This window comes from Emys orbicularis, chromosome 3, assembly GCF_028017835.1.
Source record: "Emys orbicularis isolate rEmyOrb1 chromosome 3, rEmyOrb1.hap1, whole genome shotgun sequence".
Lineage (NCBI taxonomy): Eukaryota > Metazoa > Chordata > Testudines > Emydidae > Emys > Emys orbicularis.
This window is the reverse complement of record NC_088685.1, coordinates 156,907,546-156,930,648: the sequence shown is the minus strand read 5'-3', so window position 1 is coordinate 156,930,648 and position 23,103 is coordinate 156,907,546. Positions and strand designations below refer to the sequence as shown.

Sequence of the window (23,103 nt, the reverse complement as noted above, 5' to 3'; positions counted from 1 at the left end):
TCCTCTTCCCCCCTCGGCCAGGCCAGCGTGGAGCCCAGGGAGTTGTGGGAGCTGCGCATGTGGACCCTCCACCTCCCCGCGATGCGGGAGGGAGGCAGGGGGCTGAGAGCACTTCCCAGCCTGGGTCCCCACCCCCCCCAGGCTTCCCGCCCGGCCCAGAACAAGTGGATGTGGACGATCCATGACTCCGCGCTGGCTCACCACAGCTGCCCGTGCAGCTCTCCCTGACCCAGCTCCGGCAGGAGGCATGGGGGCTCAGAGCCGCAGCCCAGCCATAGTAAGAGCCACGCAGGCAGCTGCAGACCCTCCACCTGCCCTGGGTGGGGAGTCCAGGGGCGGGGACATGGGCCTGGGGCTGCTTGGGACCCCCACACTGTGGGCTGGTGGAGGGTCTGCCACGGCTCCCCACAGCTGCCCGCGCGGCTCTTACCATGGCTGGGCTGCGGCTCCAAAGCCCCCCTGCCTGCCAGCCGGAGCCAGGTCGGGGAGAACCGAGCGGGCAGCTGTGGGGAACCTGGGTTCCTCCACCTGCTCTGGGCAGGGAGCCCAGGTAGGGCCATGGGCAGGGGGCTGCTTTCGCTGGCTCCCTGGCCCCGCTCCAGCTTCCAGCTTGACCGGGGACAGGGCCTCTGGGGGGAGAGGCGGGGTGGAGCCTCGGGGGGCAGGGCCCCCCAGTCCCCCCACTTTTGGAAAGGCTCCGGTGCCCCTGGTGTGTGTGTGAGGGGGGAGAAATCAAAGTTGGAAACTGTTATCCAGGGTTACTAGGAGTTATTATTATAAAGGTGAGTGTGAATGTTCCTGAGTGAACTCATCCACCAAACCATAAAGCACTGTCCATGAAGTGCAGTGGAGCAGCACAGGTAAATTGACTGCACTGTCTGCAAGGCACATCAATAGCTGCCTTAAAGGCTCAAAATGTAAGTGCTCTGGGAATTCCTATATGGTCTCCTGTAGCAGTAGTTCTCAAACAGGGTACACATGCCCCTGGGGACATGCAGAGGTCTTCCAGGGGGTACATCAACTCATCTAGATATTTGCCTAGTTTTACAGCAGGCTCCATAAAAAGCACTAGCAAGTCAGTACAAAAAAAAAAAAAAATCATACGACTTGTTTATACTGCTGTATAAACTTATACACTGAAATGTAAGTACAATATTTATATTCCAATTGATCTATTTTATAATTATATGGTAAAAATGAGAAAGTAAGCAATTTCTCAATAATAGTGTGCTGCGACACTTCTGTATTTTTATGTCTGATTTTGTATGCAAGTAGTTTTTAAGTGAGGTAAAACTTGGGGGTACACAAGACAAATCACACTCCTGAAAGGGGTAGAGTAATCTGGACAGGTTGTCAAGTATCAGGGGGTAGCCGTGTTAGTCTGTATCTACAAAAACAACAAGGAGTCTGGTGGCACCTTAAAGACTAACAGATCTGTTAGTCTTTAAGGTGCCACCAGACTCCTGGACAGGTTGAGAGCCACTGTCGTGTAGGATGCACATAACCAAGAGTAGAGATAAAATTCTGGCCCCATTGAAGATAATGGGTGTTTTGCTATTAATTTCAGTAGGGCCTAGGAATCCACAGAAATAGGTATGTTGAGAAAAAATAATATTTTAAAGAAACAGATTTTTATATTTTTATTAGAGTTTCTATTTATAGTTTCACAATACTCAGATTTCCCCAACTTCCTCCATGTTTTAATCAACAGTATTTCACCAAGATACCTTCGTCTTCTTAATAATAACTAATATATCTGACCTTAACAGCAGTCCCAATATCACTCCTGAACCTCTTTGTTGTAGCTGTTTTTCTTTTGTAATCACCTAATCTTCTCTGTTGTCTGCCTCCAACACATCAAATACAGAGATAAAATAACCTCTCTAATTGTACTTAAGATTCCCCCTGCTTATGTATCCAGTTCATGCACATGAAAGTCAGTCCTTCATGGTCAAGCTGCTGATCTCATCTCACCTGCACTTAAAACTTCTAAATGCATCTATTGACTAATGTGTCTGACCTGAGACTGAAAATAAGAGCCAGCCTCCTCTGCCTCAGTTTCATTGTAAAACACCACAAAACAGCCATTTAATCCCATATCTGAGTTGCAGGAAAACGCATAATTTAGCCATGTGCATCATGGAATATGATGGGCTGAGAAGAGCTTTAGACGAGGAATTTAGCAAAACAGCTGTCCTTCTACGTAAATCCATTTCTTCTTCACCCAGTGCTGTTTACAAGGAAATTGGGGCAGAAGACCAACTTTCTTTTTGAGTCTCTGGTCAGATATACCAATCAGTTAAAAATCTTGGGTGCACTGACCATGTCTGGAACTTATCCAGCAAGTATTTAATTGCATTTGTTAAAATAAGTAATTAAATGTCACTTGTCCATATCAGATATTTAGCTGCACCAGGCTTTTGACTATTATGGTTTTCATAGCCTCCTTAACAGCCACCTTTACACAGAAAGGAAGCCTTTTATGACAAGAGCTTTTTTTGCACAGTGCTGCCCTATGCAGAGAAAAAGGAAGGCAGTTTTGATAGTAAGAAGCTCCTGGCAGAAATCTCTAGTACATTAATAAAAAGTCTTGTTTTCAAAAAAGGTAGAATGGGTCAACCAGGTATGGACAACTAGAATAAATAAAAAAGTCTTCTCTCTACCACAATCAGTTGGAAGTGCATTTAGCAGGTAGATTTAGTGCTATATCATGTCAAAATCTCTACAACCAGACAACATCAGACCAATTGGCACCCTCACAAATAGCTTCCCCCCATTGTTATTGAAGTGTACACGTGGCTGAAACAATATTCAGCGTTTGTGAGGTCAGACAGGAGGAAGTCTCTCACTTTACCAAACTAAAGATATCAACATAAAAACATGCAAGACAAAGTTTAAGGTGAATTGAGAAAGAGAAGTAAGTGGTCTTTCATGAAGCTGTTAAACCACAGACCCCAGGTTAACACAGCAATGGCAGTTACTAACCATAATTCATTTCAAAGTTCTAATTTTCTTTTTAAACCTTATAAACACTTATCTTTTTATCTACTCACCCCATTTAGGCAGGCAAACAAATGCTCTTTTTTCTTTCAAGGTTATTACTTGCATCACATATATACATTTTACAGGAGTGTCCAAACTTACTGTCCCTCTGGGCTGCATACGATAATCTTCAAAAGTTCAAGAGCCGCAAGACATGTGCAACCTTTACACATGCATTTTTTAAAATATTAACATCCTACTTACTGTAACACTGTTAATTACTGCTAGAGCTAAAGGCCTTGTGGATCTCCATCCTGGTTGTAAGTCTTTGGAAAACTGGTTGATACGTTGTCAAGGTGGTAAGGAGGCGCTCTGTCAAATGTTGATTTGTAAGGACTACACAACATTTTGATTTTACAAACTTCATCACAGAGTACAGCGATTCACAAAAGTTTGTTGTGCCAATAACTGAAATGAGTCACACACTAGTCTTTTTGAGTTGAGGATACTTCGTTCCTGGAACTTGCTTCCAGAATTCAATTGTAGACTGATTCATGCATCATCTTTAGAGCCTGGTCTTCCTGGAGATCCAATAGTTCCCTTTCTACAGTAGATGTTTCTGTAAACCATGGTTTTGGGAATTGGACAGCCATCATTGATCACATCAACCATGAAATGGTTTACAAGAAAGGTGAAGCAGGATAAGTCTTCAAACCTAGCCTGAAAGTCATCAAGTAGTCCTTGTAATTTACCTCTGTATTCCTCCAGTTTGTGATCTTCTTCTTTGATTTCAGGGAACGTGTTTACCCTACGTGGTGGAAGTCTCTTGACACTGTCTCTTTGCAAAAGCTTTAATTTGTTCTGGAAGCTGAAGACTGAGTAAGGTCAGAAATAATCTTCTCCTTCCCTGGGCGTGCCAAGTTGAGAGTTTGCAGATGCAAATATCAGTGAAAAACATCAGATCCTGCATCCATTGCTCATCTTTCAGTTGTAGATAGGACTTTTCCTTTTCTTCAAAGAAAGCACTGATAGGTTCCAACAGTTCCACAAACCTATTTAAGACATTGCTGGTTGTACCTCACAATACAGTAGAAAGAGACATCATTAGATTTGTCTTCAAGATTCAGCTCTTCAATGAAATTTTTGAACTGTCGATGAATCTTCCCATTCGAGCAGATGAAATTGACAGTTTCTAGGACTATTTTTGTAACATTTTTATACTTAAAGTATCTGCCTATCACATGTTCACAATGGATGATGCAATGAACAGGGAGACACTCCAGAAATTTGGGATCGCTTTTCAAGAGTCCAATAAGGCCTACTTTCCCCCCCCACACACACACACACACACCACCATTGCAGGCGCTCCATCCATTGCAACACTGACAAGTTTATCCAGTGGTACATCCACATTTGTCAATGCTTTGTCAAGTGCGTTCTTTATGTCAACACCGCGGGTTGTTTCTTTTAGCGCCACTATGTCCAACATTTATTCTTTCACAATTACATCTGTGGAAACATAGTGAACAAATATTGCTTGTTGTGGTTAATCTTGAATATCTGTGGACTCATCGACAGCTAGGCTGAATGCTAGAGAATTATTTAGATCATTTTGCTGGTTGCTTGCAATATCAGCACTGATTTGGAAGATTTGCCTCTCTGTAGCGTGGGGCAAAATTGGAATTTGCTCTATTAAGTCCTTGATGTTTTGTGTTACTTGGATCTAAAATTGCAACCACTTCTGCAATATTCTTCTTAACAAATTCTCCATCACAATATGGATGTTTAGCACGAGCGATATTCCATGCCATAACAAAACTAGTTACAGTCATTGTGTCAGCTTCCTTACTGAATGCAGAAAGTAGTGTGAGGCATAATTTTAATGTGGTTAGCTTGTTTTTCCTTAATTCTGATCCAGGATGGTACTTAGACGAAAAGTTATTGTGAGTCGTTTCGTAGTGATGTTTCAAGTTGCTCGCTTTATAGTGAGAGAGTGATGAATTGCAGATCTTTACTAGTGAATGCAAAATCTTCCTCCCATTCTGGCTGAAAACTTCAGTTTTCTTCTTCATACTTGCGTTTCTTACAGTTTAAGGATGTCATTGTCATCCATGAAATTAGCTTAGGGTTAACACTTAAATCTAAAACTATTCAAATGTGACTTATGAACAGTACACACAGCCTGTAGTGCAGTGGTTCTCAAACTTGGGCCGCCGCTTGTTCAGGGAAAGCCCCAGGCGGGCTGAGCCTGTTTGTTTACCTGCCACGTCCACAGGTTCGGCCCATCGTGGCTCCCACTGGCCGTGGTTCGCCGCTCTAGGCCAATGAGGACTGCAGGAAGCAGCATGGGCCGAGGGACGTTCTGGCCGCCTTACCTGCAGTCCCCATTGGCCTCGGCCCGTGCTGCTTCCTGCAGTCCTCATTGGCCTGGAGCGGCGAACCACGGCCAGTGGGAGCCACGATGGGCCGAACCTGCGGATGCGGCAGGTAAACAAACAGGCTCAGCCCGCCTGGGGCTTTCCCTGAACAAGCGGCGGCCCAAGTTTGAGGACCACTGCTGTAGTGTGCAGCATGCAGGGAGATCACAGCACAGGAAGTCTGCACAGCACTACAATGATGCAATTTCCTGTTATAATGAGCATGTGCAGCTGAAGCCGGAGCCTAGGCGCCATCTGCAGGGCTGAAGCCCCAGCACCAGCTTGCCTCCTCCTGCGGGACTGAAGCCCTGAGCACTGCCTCGCTGTTTCCTGCAGGGCTGAAGCCTCAAGTATCAGCGTCCCTGCCTCTGCGGGGCTGAAGCCTCGAGCTCCGGCTCACCCCGCTACGCGATGAAACCCTGAGCCTCCGCGCACCCCCAGCAGGACTGAAGCTGCAAGCGCCAGCTCACCATCCCCCACGGGACTGAAACCCCAAGCCTCAGCACCCCCTGGTGGGGCTGGAGCCGCAAGCAATTTTTCATAATAGTATCTGTCCATCAACAAAAGCCATCAGGCCTGTCAGACTTTATCCTAAACCAATCAAATACAGGTTAAAAGAAATGTACGTGAATGATGGAATGCAATTTTTCCTCTAGTACCTGAAGCAGAACCTCTCACTTCAACTGATATAATGCCTGGAGATTAAAGGGTTAAGGGAAACACTATTGCAATAGGGGAGTCATTATTTCACAGTACATTCCAAAATGATATACTGAAAAACTTTAAAATGTAAATGTGCATTTACATTAAAAAGGGAAATACCCATATGAAAAAGGAACTACCAAAACACATCACAGTCTGTTTGCTAAACACAGAAAATAAAGTAACATTGTTGGTCAGGAATCAGGGCAACAAATCCATGAACATCCTACTAAAGCTCTATATAGAACTTGCATGTTGCCAGCATCTGCTCCAGAAAGTACATCATTATTTTTTTACCACTGCTGTATGCACATTCTTATTTAGGAATTTAAATGATTGTAAAGGAAGACTGATGTCAGAGATCCAGGGATCAATGATAGATTTGGACAGGCAAAAACATCAAAATACCAAAACTGATTACTACCAAGGGATTACAAGAGGAGAATTTTCCATTGAATCTCATCGCAGAAAACACAAAATAGACTATATGTATAGCATCCATATTTTATTTATATGATTATGTAGCACCTCGAAGAAAATTATACAGAGCTCAAACCTAGTCCATATAGTTCTGCTCTTAAAACTCTGCCTGGCCCAAGACCTCTAACTAACCAAAACAAATTAAATAATAAAAATATTGACTAAATAAAAAGCCTTATAGTATGATCTGAAGCTCACCAACCTTGGGCTCTGATGTACAGTCAAGGAAAACAAGTTCCACAGGCCAAGACCCTCTACTGAGAATGTCCTTCCATCAACCTCAGAAACACAAATGCTTGAGGCCAGAGACCTCAACTGTTGTAATATGAGATAGGAAAGATGGCAGCCTCTTAAATAACTGGATCCCAGCAACACATAATGCTTCAAATAGAGGCTTTCATATGGAAGACCATTCCATTTCTACATCAATCTGGTTGATAACTGACTTTCCCCATTCACATTCTCTGCTCTACTTAAATATTAAACTAAATGAAAAATGCCTGCAGCCACACCTCATTGATCTATCATTAGATTTTTAAAACACAGCACGGTTAGGAAGTAGTCAGCACATGGAAGAAAGACCTCCAAAGAATTCAGTGCTGCAGGATGTGATGTTGATGCACCAGGAGGCACTCTTCTCTGGGTCAGTAATGAACTGATAACCCATCAAAGTGTGAAGTGTGTTAATTCATTCAAACACTTTTTGAAGAGTAGGGCTTTTATTAATACACTAGAGATGCCTGATAGTGTCTTTTTAACACCAAAACTGATGCTGTTGAAAGTGACATCTTTCAGATGTGTTATAGTATCAAGGACCTATTTTTGTTCACTGAGGAGTCCATAGCACTTTTCACAAGGACGAGAGTGCAAAATTCTGATTTGAGTAAGTATGCACTTCCTACCTAAATTCTTCCTGCTATTTCATTTGGAATACAGTATTATTTCTCTCTTCTTGTTATGCAGTGTTTCTGACCACTGTTAAATAATTGCCACAATCCACTCCAAAGATGTCTGCATTTCAACAAAGTCCCTACAGGGCCAAATCCTGAAGGCCCTACTCACATAAATAAAGGTATTCGGCTCACGCTAAAGATTGTATGTCTCTACATTTGTAACACACTTTGAATTATGAAAATATAAGAAATTATTATAAAAACACATATACATACAAGGACTGCAGAAAAAAAATGAGGGATTTCCTTACCATGACACTCTCCTCCCACACTCCCAAGCAGCACGAATTAACATACCATTATATTTTATCTGCTGAATCATATTGCTTAACTGCACATCAGTGCTTTACTGAAGTTTGCAAAACATGGAGAAACCTTAACTCTACCATGAACCTAGACAGTAAATTTGGAAAAGTAAATGGTAAATATGTTCTTTACTGAAAACATCTAACACATGGTTTGACTTCAAAATAGCACAATGATTAAAAACACTTTTTAATCTTGCTGATCATTTAGAATTCAAAATTGATTGAAATGATATGATAGAAACTTAGAGCTTGATCCTGCACCTTTCAAGTCAATGGGAATTTTTCCACTGACTTGAATGGAAGGAGGACCCCACAGTTCCAAAATGCGGATGATAATCTCAGTTTTATAACTATCCCATAACATGCATTAAAAATATGCAATCTCTTGTAAATGCTACAAGTATTCAAAACTCTACCACTATGGCCCAATGCAGAGCATTGCTAACCCTAATTTATAAAAATCTGTAACATAATAACTGGATGGCTAGTAAAAAGATAATAATTCATTCACATTTTGGTCATGTGCAATCCACAGATTTTAGATAAACAATCTGACTACCCAAGCAGATCCCTGAAACACTGTGGAAAAGGAGCATATTATCTATGCTCACAGTTACTGAAATGGCCACTTGTCAAAATTTTAGGGTCACAGAACTTTTATTTTCTGTAGCATGTTTTGATGTTCTTTTAATATTGTCAATCTATGCAGAGGGTAGGATTTTTTTATTATTATTACAAATTCTTACGTGTCCTGTAATAAACAAACCCTTAGCAGTGCTTTGGCAGAGACATCATGTGCCCACAGCTTTGGTCGTATTCCCACAAAGTTATGATCTCTCTTTTTTTTAATTTAACTTTTGATTTTTGAAATTACAACATTTACAGGAAAACTAGAAATATTTACTCGACAGAGACTTCAAAAATTTCTGTTCAGTCAGTCATTTCCAAACATTCAAGCATCAGGTTCAAATGCCTCTTCCTCACTTTCAATACTCACTAACTTTAGGCCTGATCCAGCAACAGTGAAATCACAAAATGGAAGTTTTGTGACTGACTTCAAAGGGAGCAAAAGCAGGGTCCTTGTCCCCACCTACAGCTCTTCTTTCCTTTTCCTCCTATTTGTGCCCAGTCCTCCCTCCTAATGGCTCCTTTTGTTCATGTCACCACCTATATTTGGAACAGCCTCCCATTTCCTCTAGGCACGAAGTGTTCTCCCTCTCCTCCTCCAAATCCCTCTACTTTTACAAAGTCTTCAAACTTTCATCTCATCACTCAAGATGCCTCCCCGCCATTCGGTACTTGTAATTGTATCCCATTATATCTATTGTTAGATCATAAGGAAAGAACTCACAAGGAATTTGTCTGTTCTACATTTCTGAAGCGCCCTGCAAACTCTCACAGTGCTTTATTGATAACATATACCCCATAAGTAAACTATAACAAAATCAGCAACCTTGCTGAAAGCCCACAAGCTTTACATATATTAAAAACATTTGCAGCTAACATATGTGAGGGGCAAGAGGAATTATTAGGGGTAATTAACATCCCTAAAGAGCTAATACAATAGCTATTAAATCCTGATGTTTTGGAAAAAACTGGTAGTGTGAAAAAAGTAGGGCTAACAGAGATTTTTCAAGTAAAACACAGACTCTTGAATTAATCCAATTCAGTCTCAGCAAGAGCCCACATACAAGCTTGAATATGAGGCGCAACCAGCAAGTATCAAGACATAGCTGGGCCCTGGAACAAGAAAATATTAGGACATAAGTACTAGCCCTGGTATATGGCAGAACCTAGACTCATTCATCATGCAGTGGGACATATACCCACTCTTTGGGGCTACTTCTTTCAAGTCCTAGATTCCTGTGCATATACACTAGATACTGTGCATAACTATACAATATAAAAAATCCTACCTAAAAGGAGAAATTCACCAGAAAGAACATTTAGAGAAATAAAGAATGAAAAAAATCATTTTTCTTTTAGAAAAAAAAAAATCAGCCAGAAAAAACACATCTTAGTGTCATGCCGCACATATAATGTACCTTGTAAAGTTAAGAAACAATCATTTGGTTTTGTGTACATCTCTCCCTCATTCCCCTTTGCCTAATGTCAATTGTGTAAGTCACATTTAACCTAGGTTGTAAACTCCTTGGGGCAGAGATTGCCTCTTTACTATCTCAGTAAAATGCCATGTACACCTCTAGAGTTTCCCCAGTACACATAATAATAAAAATTAAAAGCAAATATGAATCTAGTAATTTAGTAAACCCTACGCAAATGGATGGCCCTGCTGATAATTGGCACATATTACGAATGTATCTTACTGACCTCTTGAGAGAAATCAGTCAGGAAGGAAGAGCTATTCTTCCTCCCTTACAGCATGGAGAGGTCATGCTCATGGCCAGAAGCAAGGCTATTCAAGTTTATCTTAATCTAGAGCAGTCAATATCCAGGTTAAAGTGAGAAAGCAAGCAAATGACAAAATCTTCACAGCTCTGGGTTTACTGCTTAAGGATCGTATTATCAAGATGAAAATGTTTTAGAAAGAAAGCTATTACCAATACCACAACAGATAAAGTCACAAATACTAGAGAATGGTAGTGGAGGACAAAAGAAATCTAGTTAATCTCTCCGTTCCATATACATTAAAATACATACTGACACAGTAAAATCAGCACTCTAAATAAAAATATATGGCCTTCTTCTCAAATACATTATTCAAATACTTACCCTGATTTCAGGTCTGTAATTCTTAGACAGTTAGTAGCATCCAATCCTACTTTTCCATTTCTGACCACATTGGAAATGAAAGGAGAGAGTGCCGGTGAAATTCTGTTCAAAGCAACTTCAGGAGACATTTTAACTTGTCCTTCTTTCCTGCTGTACTGAGCTCTGCATGGGGAAAATCAAGAAATTACCTGGTGCAAATTCCCATGCCATGTAAGTAACTCAAAGGAAGCACTGGGATACCAAAGGTTTTTTTTTAAAAGCAATAAATTTGATGTGTTAGGTAACTATTATTCTAACACAGTGATGAACTCAAACGTTCAGGAATGTTCCGTGATTATAAACAGACTGAACTACATACAGGTTTATAAGAGAAATGAGCAGAGTATGATAAGGCAGTTCTCTCCTCCTAACTCAATAATCATGGGCAAGTGGTCAGATCATGAAGGCTACTCATTGAATCTAAACAAAATAATTGAATCTTTCCTGGCTCTCTGCTTTTACTACAGATCCAATCCCTATCAGTACGCAAAATCAACTGAAATGGACCAGCCTGACTCCTAAAAACATAGCAATGCTTACAGCCCTTGCAAATTAAAAATCCGTAAGTGACAAATCCTGGCCCCACTGAAGTCAATGGGAATTTTGTTATTAACTTCAATGGAATCGGATTTGGCCCCCTAGGTAGATCTTCACGTGTAATTTCTAATGAGAACAAAACATCAGAAAATAGATTAATTTCACTACTACAGCTGGTACAACCAGGACTGGCATCACTTCTGCAATTCTATTTCTTCACTAAATACCTATTTGGAAAGACTTCACTCAACATATCAGATTTACTTATTAGTAACAAATAATATAATGTTTATCATCCAAAGATCTCATTGCACTTTTACAAAGGTATCACTATTCCCATTTTAAAGATGGGGAAACTGAAGCGCAAAGACATACGGGTAAAATTTTCAGAAGTGCCTACGTGACATGGGAACTTAGGTTCAATTAAAAGTCAATGGGACTTAGGTGCCTTGGCCATTTAGGTGCTTCTGAAAATTTAACCCTGAATGATTTACTCAAGATCATGCAGAGTCACTGGCACAGCAGAGTACAGAAACCAAATTCTGTACTCTGCTTCTAGACCATAGCTTTTTGTGTTTGAAAAGGTCAACTGATGCTCTATTTACCCTCTTACTGCAACACAGCCTTCAGTTACTCTGGACAATATCTCACATCCTCTATGTACAACCCAGTAGAGTTCATATATACAAAAGCATCTCCAGAAACCAAATACACAAAGAATAAGCCTAAGATCTGGGGGATTTGAAATTTCACCCTTCTCTCCACTTTCATTTATGCTATTTTTCCTTCTCTTATCAACGCTGCTTCTTGTAACTGCTGTTACTATGATATCTTTCTTCCAGAGAACAAGACAAAGACAACAATAATGCTGTGTATGGACTGTGGCTATTATCAAGTGTTCCATAAAGAGAATAATTAGTTCCCTGCAGTAAAACCTTCACAATATCATGTTTTTTCTCTTGTTTTAACTTGAATCAAATCCCAATTACAAGCATTAGTAGGCGACTAATGGCTAATTCCTACAAATTGATAACTCCCTGTAATGGGTAGCAGTGTGAAATATCTGATTTAAAAATTTAGCTTTTATGAAAGTCATTCACGTGAAAATATAAATCTTCAAGAAACAGAGCCTAAATTAGCACTTTTTAAACATTATATTCAAGCAAAGGCCTAGCACTTTATGGCAACCAAGAGACAATTACATTAGTGTCTATCTTACATAATTATCTCAACTGAAAATCATAAGGTTGCCAGTACGCTATTGTTCATGGCATTTCCAGAAGGCACAGCAACAAATATCTGTGATTGTTTTCAGCTCAGCTTAGATGGATTGTCATGGACTACGTCCCCATAGCCTCTTTGAAAGACACATAGGAACACCCGGACGTAAGTGTTGAGAAAGACAGTAGTTTTCACCCATTTCCTGTACAATGTGAGGGGGGTGACCCTTTCACCTTTCTGCATAAAAAAGGAAGTGAGTTCAGTTTTGACTTTGTATTATATGGGTGATCTTTTTTCTGATTCAACATAATCTTCAGTCACTTGAAGCTGTACCTTGCAGGATCAGGCCCTTTATCTTTGAGTCACAAAACACAAGGATATTGTCAGAATAAAGGGCTAACAGCGCCTACTCATTCTCCTCATCCATCTCTGATTATGAGGTACAGCACATCATTTATTTTATACCCATATTACTTCCACGCTACACAAGTGAGTTATTGCTCTCTTTATCAACATCACACAACGCTTAAAGAGATACTATCAACTAAATTTACAAATAACATTCAAGTTTTGTAAACAGAGGTTTTACAAAATACATATGTTAACAATCTGTCAGAATTTTTTTTTAAATTTTAATTCAGACTGAAATGTTTTCCCCCAATTTAATCCTTCTTCTCAGTACTGGAAACAAAACACAACAGTACTGAGTTAACCAAAGTGAAGTGAAAGTGACCAGAGAGCAAAAGTGACCAGTCAAAGTTTCACTACCTAAAACAAAATACTTGAAAAAACAAAAAGCACAAATAAAAAAAGTAAATTAACTTCTTTTAGTCCTTGCAGTTTTAATAATCTGTTACTAGTAACACAGGTAAAACTAACATATGCTTTTTACTCTTAACAATGACTCTCTAGATCTGAGGAAATTCTGAGTGGGAACTGCGTCAGGCAGCATGAGGGATCCTAATATAGGCTATGCCCTTCCCTTCAACCTGGATGGCAGCATTCTGGATATTACATAAATTAATCCATATGAAAGCAGTAAAGAATATACTGGAGGAAACAATTCTAAACTGGCAGAGGGAATGGATTTGAAATTACTTAAAGGATCCTTTCCATCTAATTCCTGATTCTATAATTGCCACCAAACTTTCCTTTGCAGGAAAGTCCTTCATTCCAAGGATCTTTTATAACACACATTTTAAAGTTCACATTGTCCCACAATGGGGTCTTCTGATAAGCAATATGATACAGACCACTATGTTACCTCTCCCCACCTTCTTTTACAAAGTCTGCAGGAGAAAAAACACTATACCAGGGTTTCCTAAATAAGAATTGCATTGATGATCTGTTGAAAGCCTGAGGCAAACATAAAATGGGGCACTGGCAGGTTGGTGATGCCCTTAACTTTAACATAAATGTGGGGACTGTAGAGATAACAAGTCTTCCACATTCAATGCTCCATCCTGATCCGAGACAAAGCCACTCGGATCAGGATATTGCTTCACAAACTCCTATTTTAACAGAGCACTGTAGCAGCCATCTGTTTTCTTATCAGGATGGATGCTGGAACCTGTCACTTACACAGGGGGCAATGCATCAGTCTAATAGAATTGCTTTGAGCAAGGCTGCAGGTTAGAGTGTAAACTCTTTGAGGCAGGGACTATCTTTTTGCTTAGTGTTTGTACAGCACCTAGCACAGTGGGATTCTGGTAAATGTCTGGGTCTCCTAGGTGCCACTGCAATACACATGACAACAAGACCAGGCACCTCTTCAGGCTCAAATGTTGAATCTGGAGACTCATCACCACCACCACAGGCAGCTGGGATCAGGATAGTGTGTCGCATATTGAGACCTGTTGTCACCACAGGCCACACCTGAGATTAGACCAATGCACCCCACGGCAGGAACCACTGCAGTCCAGTGGCAAACCTATTCCACGCTGGAACCCCTCATACCACCGCCATGGGGAGAGGCCTTGTAGCAGGATCCCTCGTGCCAACGGTGGGGAGAGGCATCCAATATGTTGGGACCCCTTCTGCACCCACGTTGGGTGGGGGATGGGGGGAGCATAACCTATAGCAGGGCCCCTCATACTGCATGGGGCAGTCCCTCCCCTAGTTCCCCTCCATATCTACGCCACGCCCCCCAGGGCGAGAGAGACACGGGAGGAGACCCACCCCATTACCCCGTTCCCCACCCCCACCCTAGCCTGCTGGGGGCGCTGCTCCCTCTGGCCCCTCCCCAGCGCTGTCTCCAGGTACCTGCAGTCACTACGGGGCAGTAGAAAAAGCCTTAGCATCGGCCGCGGGCACGCGCCTTATCCCTGCACAATCTAACGGGCGCGCCCCCTGTCTGCGGCGTGCGCGCTCCCGGTCCGCAGTTACCGGGAGAACGGGGGTGGGGGGGCACGTAACTGTAGGGGACTCCACACATGCCTGAATGAATGTCCCCGTCTCCCAGTAGCGGAGGCCGCAGCCAAGAGGGAGAGGAGAGAGTGGAGGGGGTGACCCATAGGGCGGGGAAGGAACGAGACAATGGGGGGCGGGCACTGCAATCAGGCATTTGAGAGGAGCAACCCTGGGCTGGCCGAAGGACCCCCGTTGGCAACCAGCGAAGCTCCGGAAGCTGCTGCGCAGGCAGCAGGGGGTCAAAGTTCACAGGACGGAAGCCCCCGCCGCTGAGCCTAGCGCAGCGTCTCAGGGCCTGTCCCTGCGCCTCTGGGGCTATGGCAGCTGCTGGCCCGGCTGAGGTGGCGGTGGTGGGATCCTGCATGACTGACCTGGTCAGGTTAGTACGTGGAGTCGCTCGCTGGTGCGGTGACAAGCGAGCGCTACTCGGTGTCCCAGCCCCGCCCCCATTGCTCGGGGGCCTCGACTGAGGCTCAGAGACGGGGCGGGTCACACAGTGGGTCAGAGGCTGCAAGAGAACCCAGGGGTCCTGGCTCTAAACCACAGATCACACTGGGCTGGGAAAATCCTCTTGCCCCACGAGCCTGTGCTAGTAAAACCAGTGTCAGGTTTCCTTCCTACTGTGCGTGGATGAACGGGGAGGGACAGGCCGAGTGTCGTCAGGAGAGCAGCACTGACTGGTAGCTACCAGTCAGAAGGGAGGGTGGATGGAGGGGGTGAATGGGAGTGAAGCAAAGACCTGCTTTGGGTGTAGGGGGAAAGGAGAAGAGGCTGAGCAGAACAATGTAACTGAGCTGCCATTTAGAGGGTTGGTTCTAGCTGATGTCAGCCATGCAAGTAATGCTTTGAGAGAAGAGTGTAGACCCAGGGAGAAGTGCACTGAGAGGAATGCCTGAGGCTGACCCTCAGTTTGAATGCATTGTCCGCTAGCGCTTTGATCAGCCGCCTGTGGTAACTTGAGGACAGGGAAGATTGAGTCTTGGGTTTCCAGTTGTACTCAGGCTGTTCAAAGTTCTCTTTGCCAGAAAGGCAAATTAATTTTTTCACTCAGACCATAGTAGTCTGTGACCCCTTCCTTAGATCCAGGCAAGCCTACCAGAAGGACAGTTTGATTTCATCCGAAGAGAGTAAATAAAGCGTGCAAACAAATCTGTAGCTAGTTCAAAGGCGATTTTCTCCACCACATAGGCAAGAGATAGTTTAATATGCTAACCAAGCCAGAGTAAGCTCTATGGGAAAAAGAGCTATATTAGTTGTTGTTCCTGTGAAACACATTTGATTTGATTTTTAAAGTGGGAGATGGCCTCTCATATTTTTACATACTCACAAATATTGTATTGCCAACCTCAAGTATTGAAGAAACATGAGCATTTTTTAAAAAAAGTTTGGTTCTTGGTTTTTGCCTTCTGGTTTTTGAGCCTTTTAGGTCATGTTTTCAAGCTTTTCTACAAAGGTTAAAAACCTTTTTAAAAAAAATATGAAAGCTAAGATTCTCATGAAATCTCTTGATTGCCACAGCGGGGGTTTTATGAAAAAACCAAATATTGCAAGACTTGCAGTAAAATCGCATGAGTTGGCAACAGTGCAAATACAAATTTAAAGTGCCTGGCCCTGTCAGCAGCAGCTAACTTGCAAATCACTTGACTTGCACACTATTTTAAACACACATTTTAAAACTATGTATAAGCAGACTTGGTTGATTAAAATAAGACTTGAAAAATGTCTGGAACAGATGAACTGACCCTACTGAGTTTTCTGGTTAACACATACACACCCCTCAAACCAACCCATCAACCTATATCAGCATGGGATAATACTGAAGTTGCTGGTCAAGAAAGTATAAAATACATGGCTCAGAAGAATATGGAATGTGCGAAACATAGACACCCATTCCAGAATTCATAAAAAACTGTCAATGGGTTTTGTGTCAGGAAGATTAAGTGTTTTGTGTAATTTGTAGAAAGCATCAGAAGCTTAGAAGAAACATAGTCCTCTTATAAGACCTTTTAGAATTGATCCCTACATGTACATGAATTCTCCAGCACAGATTTAAAAGTACTAAAATAAAAAATGTGGCCCTTTATCCACAAAAAGTTCCTGTTACTAGTTTGTTCTGTAAAATGCAATACAAGGAGATGCAAAAGTTTGTCACATATATGACACAACTGTCACAATTGTTAAATGCAGTTACAGTCTTAGGCCCTGTCCTGATTGGAAAAAAGAGTGTGTGTTTCAACTGTGTTAGTTTAATGTGATTAAAGCTTGGCCCTTGTTAAAACACATAGGATAACACATTTGAAGTCATGTTAGCTGGACCTTTTATAGCTGATGGATTAAAACATATTAGCCTGCACATTAATAGGCATTGGAGGGTTTGTCACTTGTGTTAAGCTAACTTGATTTAACTAATATGATTGGAAAAACCTACCCATTTTGCTCTTCGGTTCACCGGGCCTTGGGCCTTATGGGTAAACTAGTGTTGAAAAAAAAAAATGTGGAAGGCTGCAATAAAGTTAGCTCAGTTGAGCTAGCTTAACTTGCTTGAAACTCCACTTAAACTGTGTCTACATTGGTGGCAAGTGGGGTTTTCAATTCACTTTGTAAGCTGACTTGATTGAAAAAGCACCCCTTTTCTAAGTCTAGAGAGGTCTCTGCCATTTTGAAATGCTCTACATTTGCAGGCTAAAAACTACTTTAATGTTGTATCAAATTACGTTAATATCCATGCTGAGGAAGACTTTATATGGGCAATTTCAAAGTCTCTGAGGGAGGTGTCTCAGAAATGCATACAGAAAGCAAGATGTATTACTGTGCTTGCTGATGGATCCAGTGATGAATTTGTATCAGCGTGCATCAGATTTGTAGAAGATAGGAAACCTTGTACTCTCTTTGCTGGTGTACCATCTGGAAATAAAAACAGAATCAGGGAAAGCTGGTGTTATCATGTGGGGAATAATAGCTTTGTGAGAGTTGTGGATATCAAATCAAAACCGGTTAGATTTTGTGTAAACAGGGAAATGAACTGGAATAGCTATTCTGAAATATTTAATCTGGAATACTATTCCTGATTCATTCCCCATTTGGATGCTCTTATTCTGGAGTGAATCAGGAATAGTATTCCTGATTAAATTCACAACCTATTTTATTCTAGAATAATTTTCTGCATAGACAAGCCCTCAGTTTGAATTTAGATAGCAAAATAGTACATAGTGCTGGTCATGCTTAGACAAGATGCTCGTGTTGTAGTTGATGCCATGCAAAGCAGCAACCTGTGCTTTATATTCTAGATCTTCTATATAAAAAAATCCTATCTTGAAAAAATTGAGTTTGTGTTGAAAGACATTTAAATCTCTGTGACTCTGGCAACCCAGCTAACCTGTGTCTGACCCATAATCACTTAACAAGAGGCATTACAATTGTATCAGGACAATTCACTTGTATGTAAATTTCAAAGAGATGTACTAGACCAGCAATCATTAACCGATTCATTTGTAGCAATAGAAACCAAGGGTAAATACTAAGTATATTATTCTTTGTTTACCTGTATACTATTAGACGTTTAACGATGTAACCAAATTAGCTTGTAGATGCTAATTCCTCTTCATGTCTTAATTGCCTTTACATTATGTATGCAACTGTTTTCAGTCAACCTTAAGATCAAAGATGTGAGATGCTGCATGAAATTAATAATATTGCATATATCTTCAGCTTATCTAGCCATGATATAATGTATAACCAACAGTTGCCTTATGTTAATCAGTGTAACTCGATTACCTGTGTATGCATAGTAAATAGAATGTTAACTTCGAAGTGATGGGACAGTGTGTGCTCAACAAACAAGAATCCTCAGTCACATGCTGTGCTCAAAACACTGAACAGCCCACTTCAGCTATAAAAGTGAAACCTGGGGCCTGATCCTTTCATCTCTAGTCTGCTGAACTTTAAACAAGGAAAGTTTAACCTATAGGATTGAGATCTTCCAAGTAGTTATTTGGAATACCTGGGAAAATGTATGGAAAGATTCTCTATCAGACTTTACATCTAAGCAGCATTTGGATTCTGACCTTTTGAGATGGTTCCATAGAGACTTTTACAAGCCAGCAGTTATAACATCACTGCTACGATCCTGATCTAAGAACACTGAAAATTACTTGTATGTATATGATTCCTTAACCATTTAATAATTCTCTTCATTTCTTTTATTAATAAATCTTTAGTTAGTTTACTAAGGATTGGCTGACAGAGTGATATTTGAGTAATATCTGAAATATATATTGACCTGAGGGTAAGTGTCTGATCCTTTGGGATTGGTAGCACTCTAAGTATGGTGAATAGGGTTTTCAGTAACCTATCACTATTTGACCTGTTTGCCCAGATGGGCACCAAGGGCTGGAATGCCTAAAGGGAACTGTTTGGCTTCTGATTAACTAGTGTGGTACTGCAGAATTTCTTTTGTTACTGGCTTGATTAATCTAATTATAGAATAAAGAACCAGTTTTGGGGATTGTCTGCCCTATTTCTTGCAGTCTGCCCTGAGTATGGTATTCTCCATGCAGCCCATCCGGGCACCTGGTCACAGTCCCAAAGAATGATGGCAACTTCAAGCATTTACTGGTTACTGAGAGCTATTTTTGAGGTCTCCCCAATGTATGCTGGTTTACTAGTGAGGACAGAATACTGAAGGCAGTGATCAAAAGTTATTTGTCTGTCACCCATTTGGAACATATTGAAAAAATTAAATCAGGAGCTGATGTAGCCCAAGTTAGGGGCACTCTTAAGGAGATCAAGAGAGACACATTTTTGAGACGTTGCATTTAATGAAAGACTTATTCACCACTGAGACTTGAAGTCTATCTTACTTTTCTAGAGGAGAATCTTATTGTTGAGGATTGCCTAAGCTATAAAATGCTATGGTATGATTCACAGCAATGTAATACAATCTTCTGTCTGAACACTTAACCTTAAGGATGGCAGACTTGAAGGAATAAACAAGTCTGGGTCTTTGAGACAAAGTTACAAAAAATATCAGATGCATATGCTTGAAGCTGCCATTAAACATACGGATGCCAGATTCACCAGGCTATAGCAACAACCATTCAATACTTTACTGCATACAGTGGTCTAGCAATTTAAAAACAAACCAAAAAAGAAAGAAAGATGGCCCTTTACGCAGTGTACAAATTGAAATCTGCTAGACCAGTTTACACAAGTAGTGAGTGAGAAGAAAAAGGAAGCGTGCCCTGTTTCAAATATTGCTTCTAAAATTAGATTTAAATACCATCAAATTCACTAGAAATGATAGTGCACATGCATATTTTTTAAAAGGTTTTAACCACCAGGCTGCCTGCCTTTCAAGACTGCTTTTGTTAGAAATTCTGTTCTCACTGTCACATAGCCCTGCAGTGGCAGAACGTGGGTTTTCCACAATTACTTTATACTCACATACATATATGCAGTAGTAAACCACACTCTTCCGGCTTCTAGTGGGACCAGAACATATTTGTGGGCACAATCACAATCAACACTTCATCAGCAATAGCAGACAGTAATAGTGGAAGACAAGACCAGCATTATTCTGTATCGATCAGATCTAGATATCAAAACAGATACAATCCATAATATTTAAATATTAGACATTTTACTTGGCTCTCATTCCCAGATTGGTAATGGCAGAAGCATTTTAATTTATATTATAAGGGCAAGATAGTAAACATATAAGCCCAATGAGAGTCAGACACTAAAAACACTTAGGCCTTGGCTACACTGGCACTGTACAGCGCTGCAACTTGCTGTGCTCAGGGGTGTGAAAACGCCCCCCCTCCCCGAGTGCAGCGCTGTAAAGCGCCAGTGTAATCAGCGCTTGCAGCGCTGCACGCTCGCTCGCAGCGCTGCAAGCTACTCCCCTCGGAGAGGTGGAGTACATACAGCGCTGCAAGAGAACTCTCACAGTGTTGGCGGCGCGCGGCAGCGCTGTGAATTCCCAAATGTAGCCAAGGCCTTAGAGTAAACACAAGAAACTTTAGTATAATGGTCCAAAACAGCAAATGCAGAGAAATCCCTGTAGATAATCTCTGCGGCAACAATATTTCATTTTAATTTGAGAGAATGAGACCACAGCCCAAAAATGAACAACCATGTTTTTTTGTTGGATGTTCAAAATTTGAATTTTTTTTCCTATAGATGTTAACTCCCCCCCCACACACACACACTCCACTCCAGTCTATACAGTCCCACTTAGAGCTGGGAACTGAAACTAGGAATCCTGGCTCCCAGCCCCCTGCTGTAACCACTATTATTATTAATTATTATAACAAGCTGGCTGACTGACTCTGGAAGAAATTTAAAGAGATGGCAGAGAGAGCATCAAGCTACAGAGCAGCCTGAGCCCAAATCAGAATGAACAGTAGTGACAAATGCATATATGGGATTAACCCCCAAGCACACTGTGAAGCCTTATTTTATTTGACAGATGGTGGATGTATTCTGTCTGTTTTTGACAGACACATGAGTCTTCTGTCCCCTCTAAACTTTGGAAATACTTACCTAGTTTGTGTTGCCAATAAAAGGCCAAATTCCCTGCAGTGTAAATTGAGGGAGTGCCACTGATATGCATCCTGGAGGGTTTTACACCTTCCTCTTACAGCTCCAAAATTGGCCACTGCCAGACAGGATATTGTGTAAATGGTTTGTCGGCCAGTTCTGGTATGGAAATTCCTGTTCCTAAGTTATGTTCTTGCTAAAAATTGTAAAATAAATAAAAAAAAATAAAGTTAAATGTAATACCGCTTTAATTTCACTTTCTTTATGGGACAGAAAAATATTTCCTTCCTCTTCTCTTTCAAATGGACATTTTTTTCCTATTCTCTTCTCCTTCTTGGTTTCATGCGTGTCTTTTCCATGTGTGCACATTTCCACAAGCTCACACACATGCACGTTCATCATATCTGTTTACAACATCCTTTCCTGGTTTTATTATTTTTCTGCTTTTACCCACATGCCCCTAGCAGCAAAGGGAAAGTCCTCCTCAATCCCCACAACCAATCTCCACAGCAGTGGCACCTAATTCTTGTTAGTTTCAAACTGCTGTTGCCTGCAGCAGGAGGAAAGAACAATTGTGAAGGCGTACAAGTACAGCTGCAGGAATTATTCTGTTGGATCCAGAGAAGTTAGTAAGGCATGAGAGAATGTGTTGTCTGTGAGATGTGTTTTTTTTATTTATGTAGTAATGAGAGACCTGGGCTTGACTTCAGAACCTTGACTCTTTCTATGTCTTGTTCTCTCTGACCCAGCAAGGCCTGGGTATCCAGTAATGCAGCGTGCAGCCTCTGTGTTGTGTGTTCTGCAATGACTCCTATGGCAGATCTCAAAATGGCACTGATGAGCTCCAGAGGAAGTCCCATCCGCTCTTTCTTGGCTGTAAGGAAGACTGATGTGACTTGGGACTCTTGAAGGAATGAAGGGTGACCATCAATGGGGTGGAATCCTATATAATGGAACCCGGGGTAGGGGTGGCGGGGGGGAGGGGGAGGAGTGTTCCTTGCACATAAAGTTCTTGAACACTTTAAATGTGATTAGTGACCTAAGCTGTTACTGTTACCCACAATAGAAAAGTGCTGCACCATTTATCATGATCAACACTCACTGTCTAAGAGAAGCTGTTGTCTGGTAAAACAGGAGATGGTATGGATATTAACTAAGGAGCATTGGTAGTATTCAAGAAACCTGCTCAATACTTGCAGATGTTGTCCCTGGCTCTTACTAGTAACATTTACTTTTGTTGTTTGTTTTTAAAATAGGTATCTGAAGGTTGTATCACAATTCAAGGCAACTGCACCTATATTCCTGCTCCGTGATCCAGCAAGAGCACCCACTTTTAGGCTTTAGCCCTCGCCTCTCTTAGGCAGATACCTGTGTCTCTCTCCCTCCTGACTGGGTTTTTTGCATGAGGGCATAGTTCCCTGTCTACACTGTGTTATTCCCAGCAAACTAGACAGGCCAGCGTCTGCACTTAGCTCTCTCTCTCTCTTCAGAGACTATAGACAGTGTAATTGCCCACAACTGTAAGTTACCTCACAGTTCTGTCAAAGCCAGTGGTACTCAACCTATTTATCGTTGTGGGCCGCATATGCGGCCAACAATGTGTTACCTGGGCTGCAGGATGAGAACCAGAGCACGCACCCCCCACCAACTGCCCCCTACAAATCCCTATGCCCAGCACATCTCGCCCAATGTCCCCTCCACAGAGTGGGGATAGGAGTTGAGCCCTGGATGGGAGGGCGAGCAGCAGAAACCCTGGACCCCACTGTGTGGGGCCAGGCCCCA

The 23,103-nt window shown here is 41.7% G+C and overlaps 1 protein-coding gene across 2 annotated transcripts in view; it reads right to left on the bottom strand.

Annotated features, from left to right (window-relative positions):
• Positions 1–14,721, bottom strand: part of BABAM2 (BRISC and BRCA1 A complex member 2) — a 304,684-nt gene extending 289,963 nt beyond the window's left edge. For both annotated transcript variants that reach the window (XM_065400929.1, XM_065400928.1), the window contains exons 1-2: positions 14,635–14,721; positions 10,576–10,737 (exon numbers count right to left, since the gene is read on the bottom strand). In XM_065400929.1, coding sequence (XP_065257001.1) covers positions 10,576–10,737; positions 14,635–14,672 — 200 coding nt within the window. In that variant the 5' untranslated portion in view covers positions 14,673–14,721. The remainder of the gene's footprint in view (positions 1–10,575; positions 10,738–14,634) is intronic.
• Between the last annotated feature and the right edge of the window lie 8,382 nt (positions 14,722–23,103).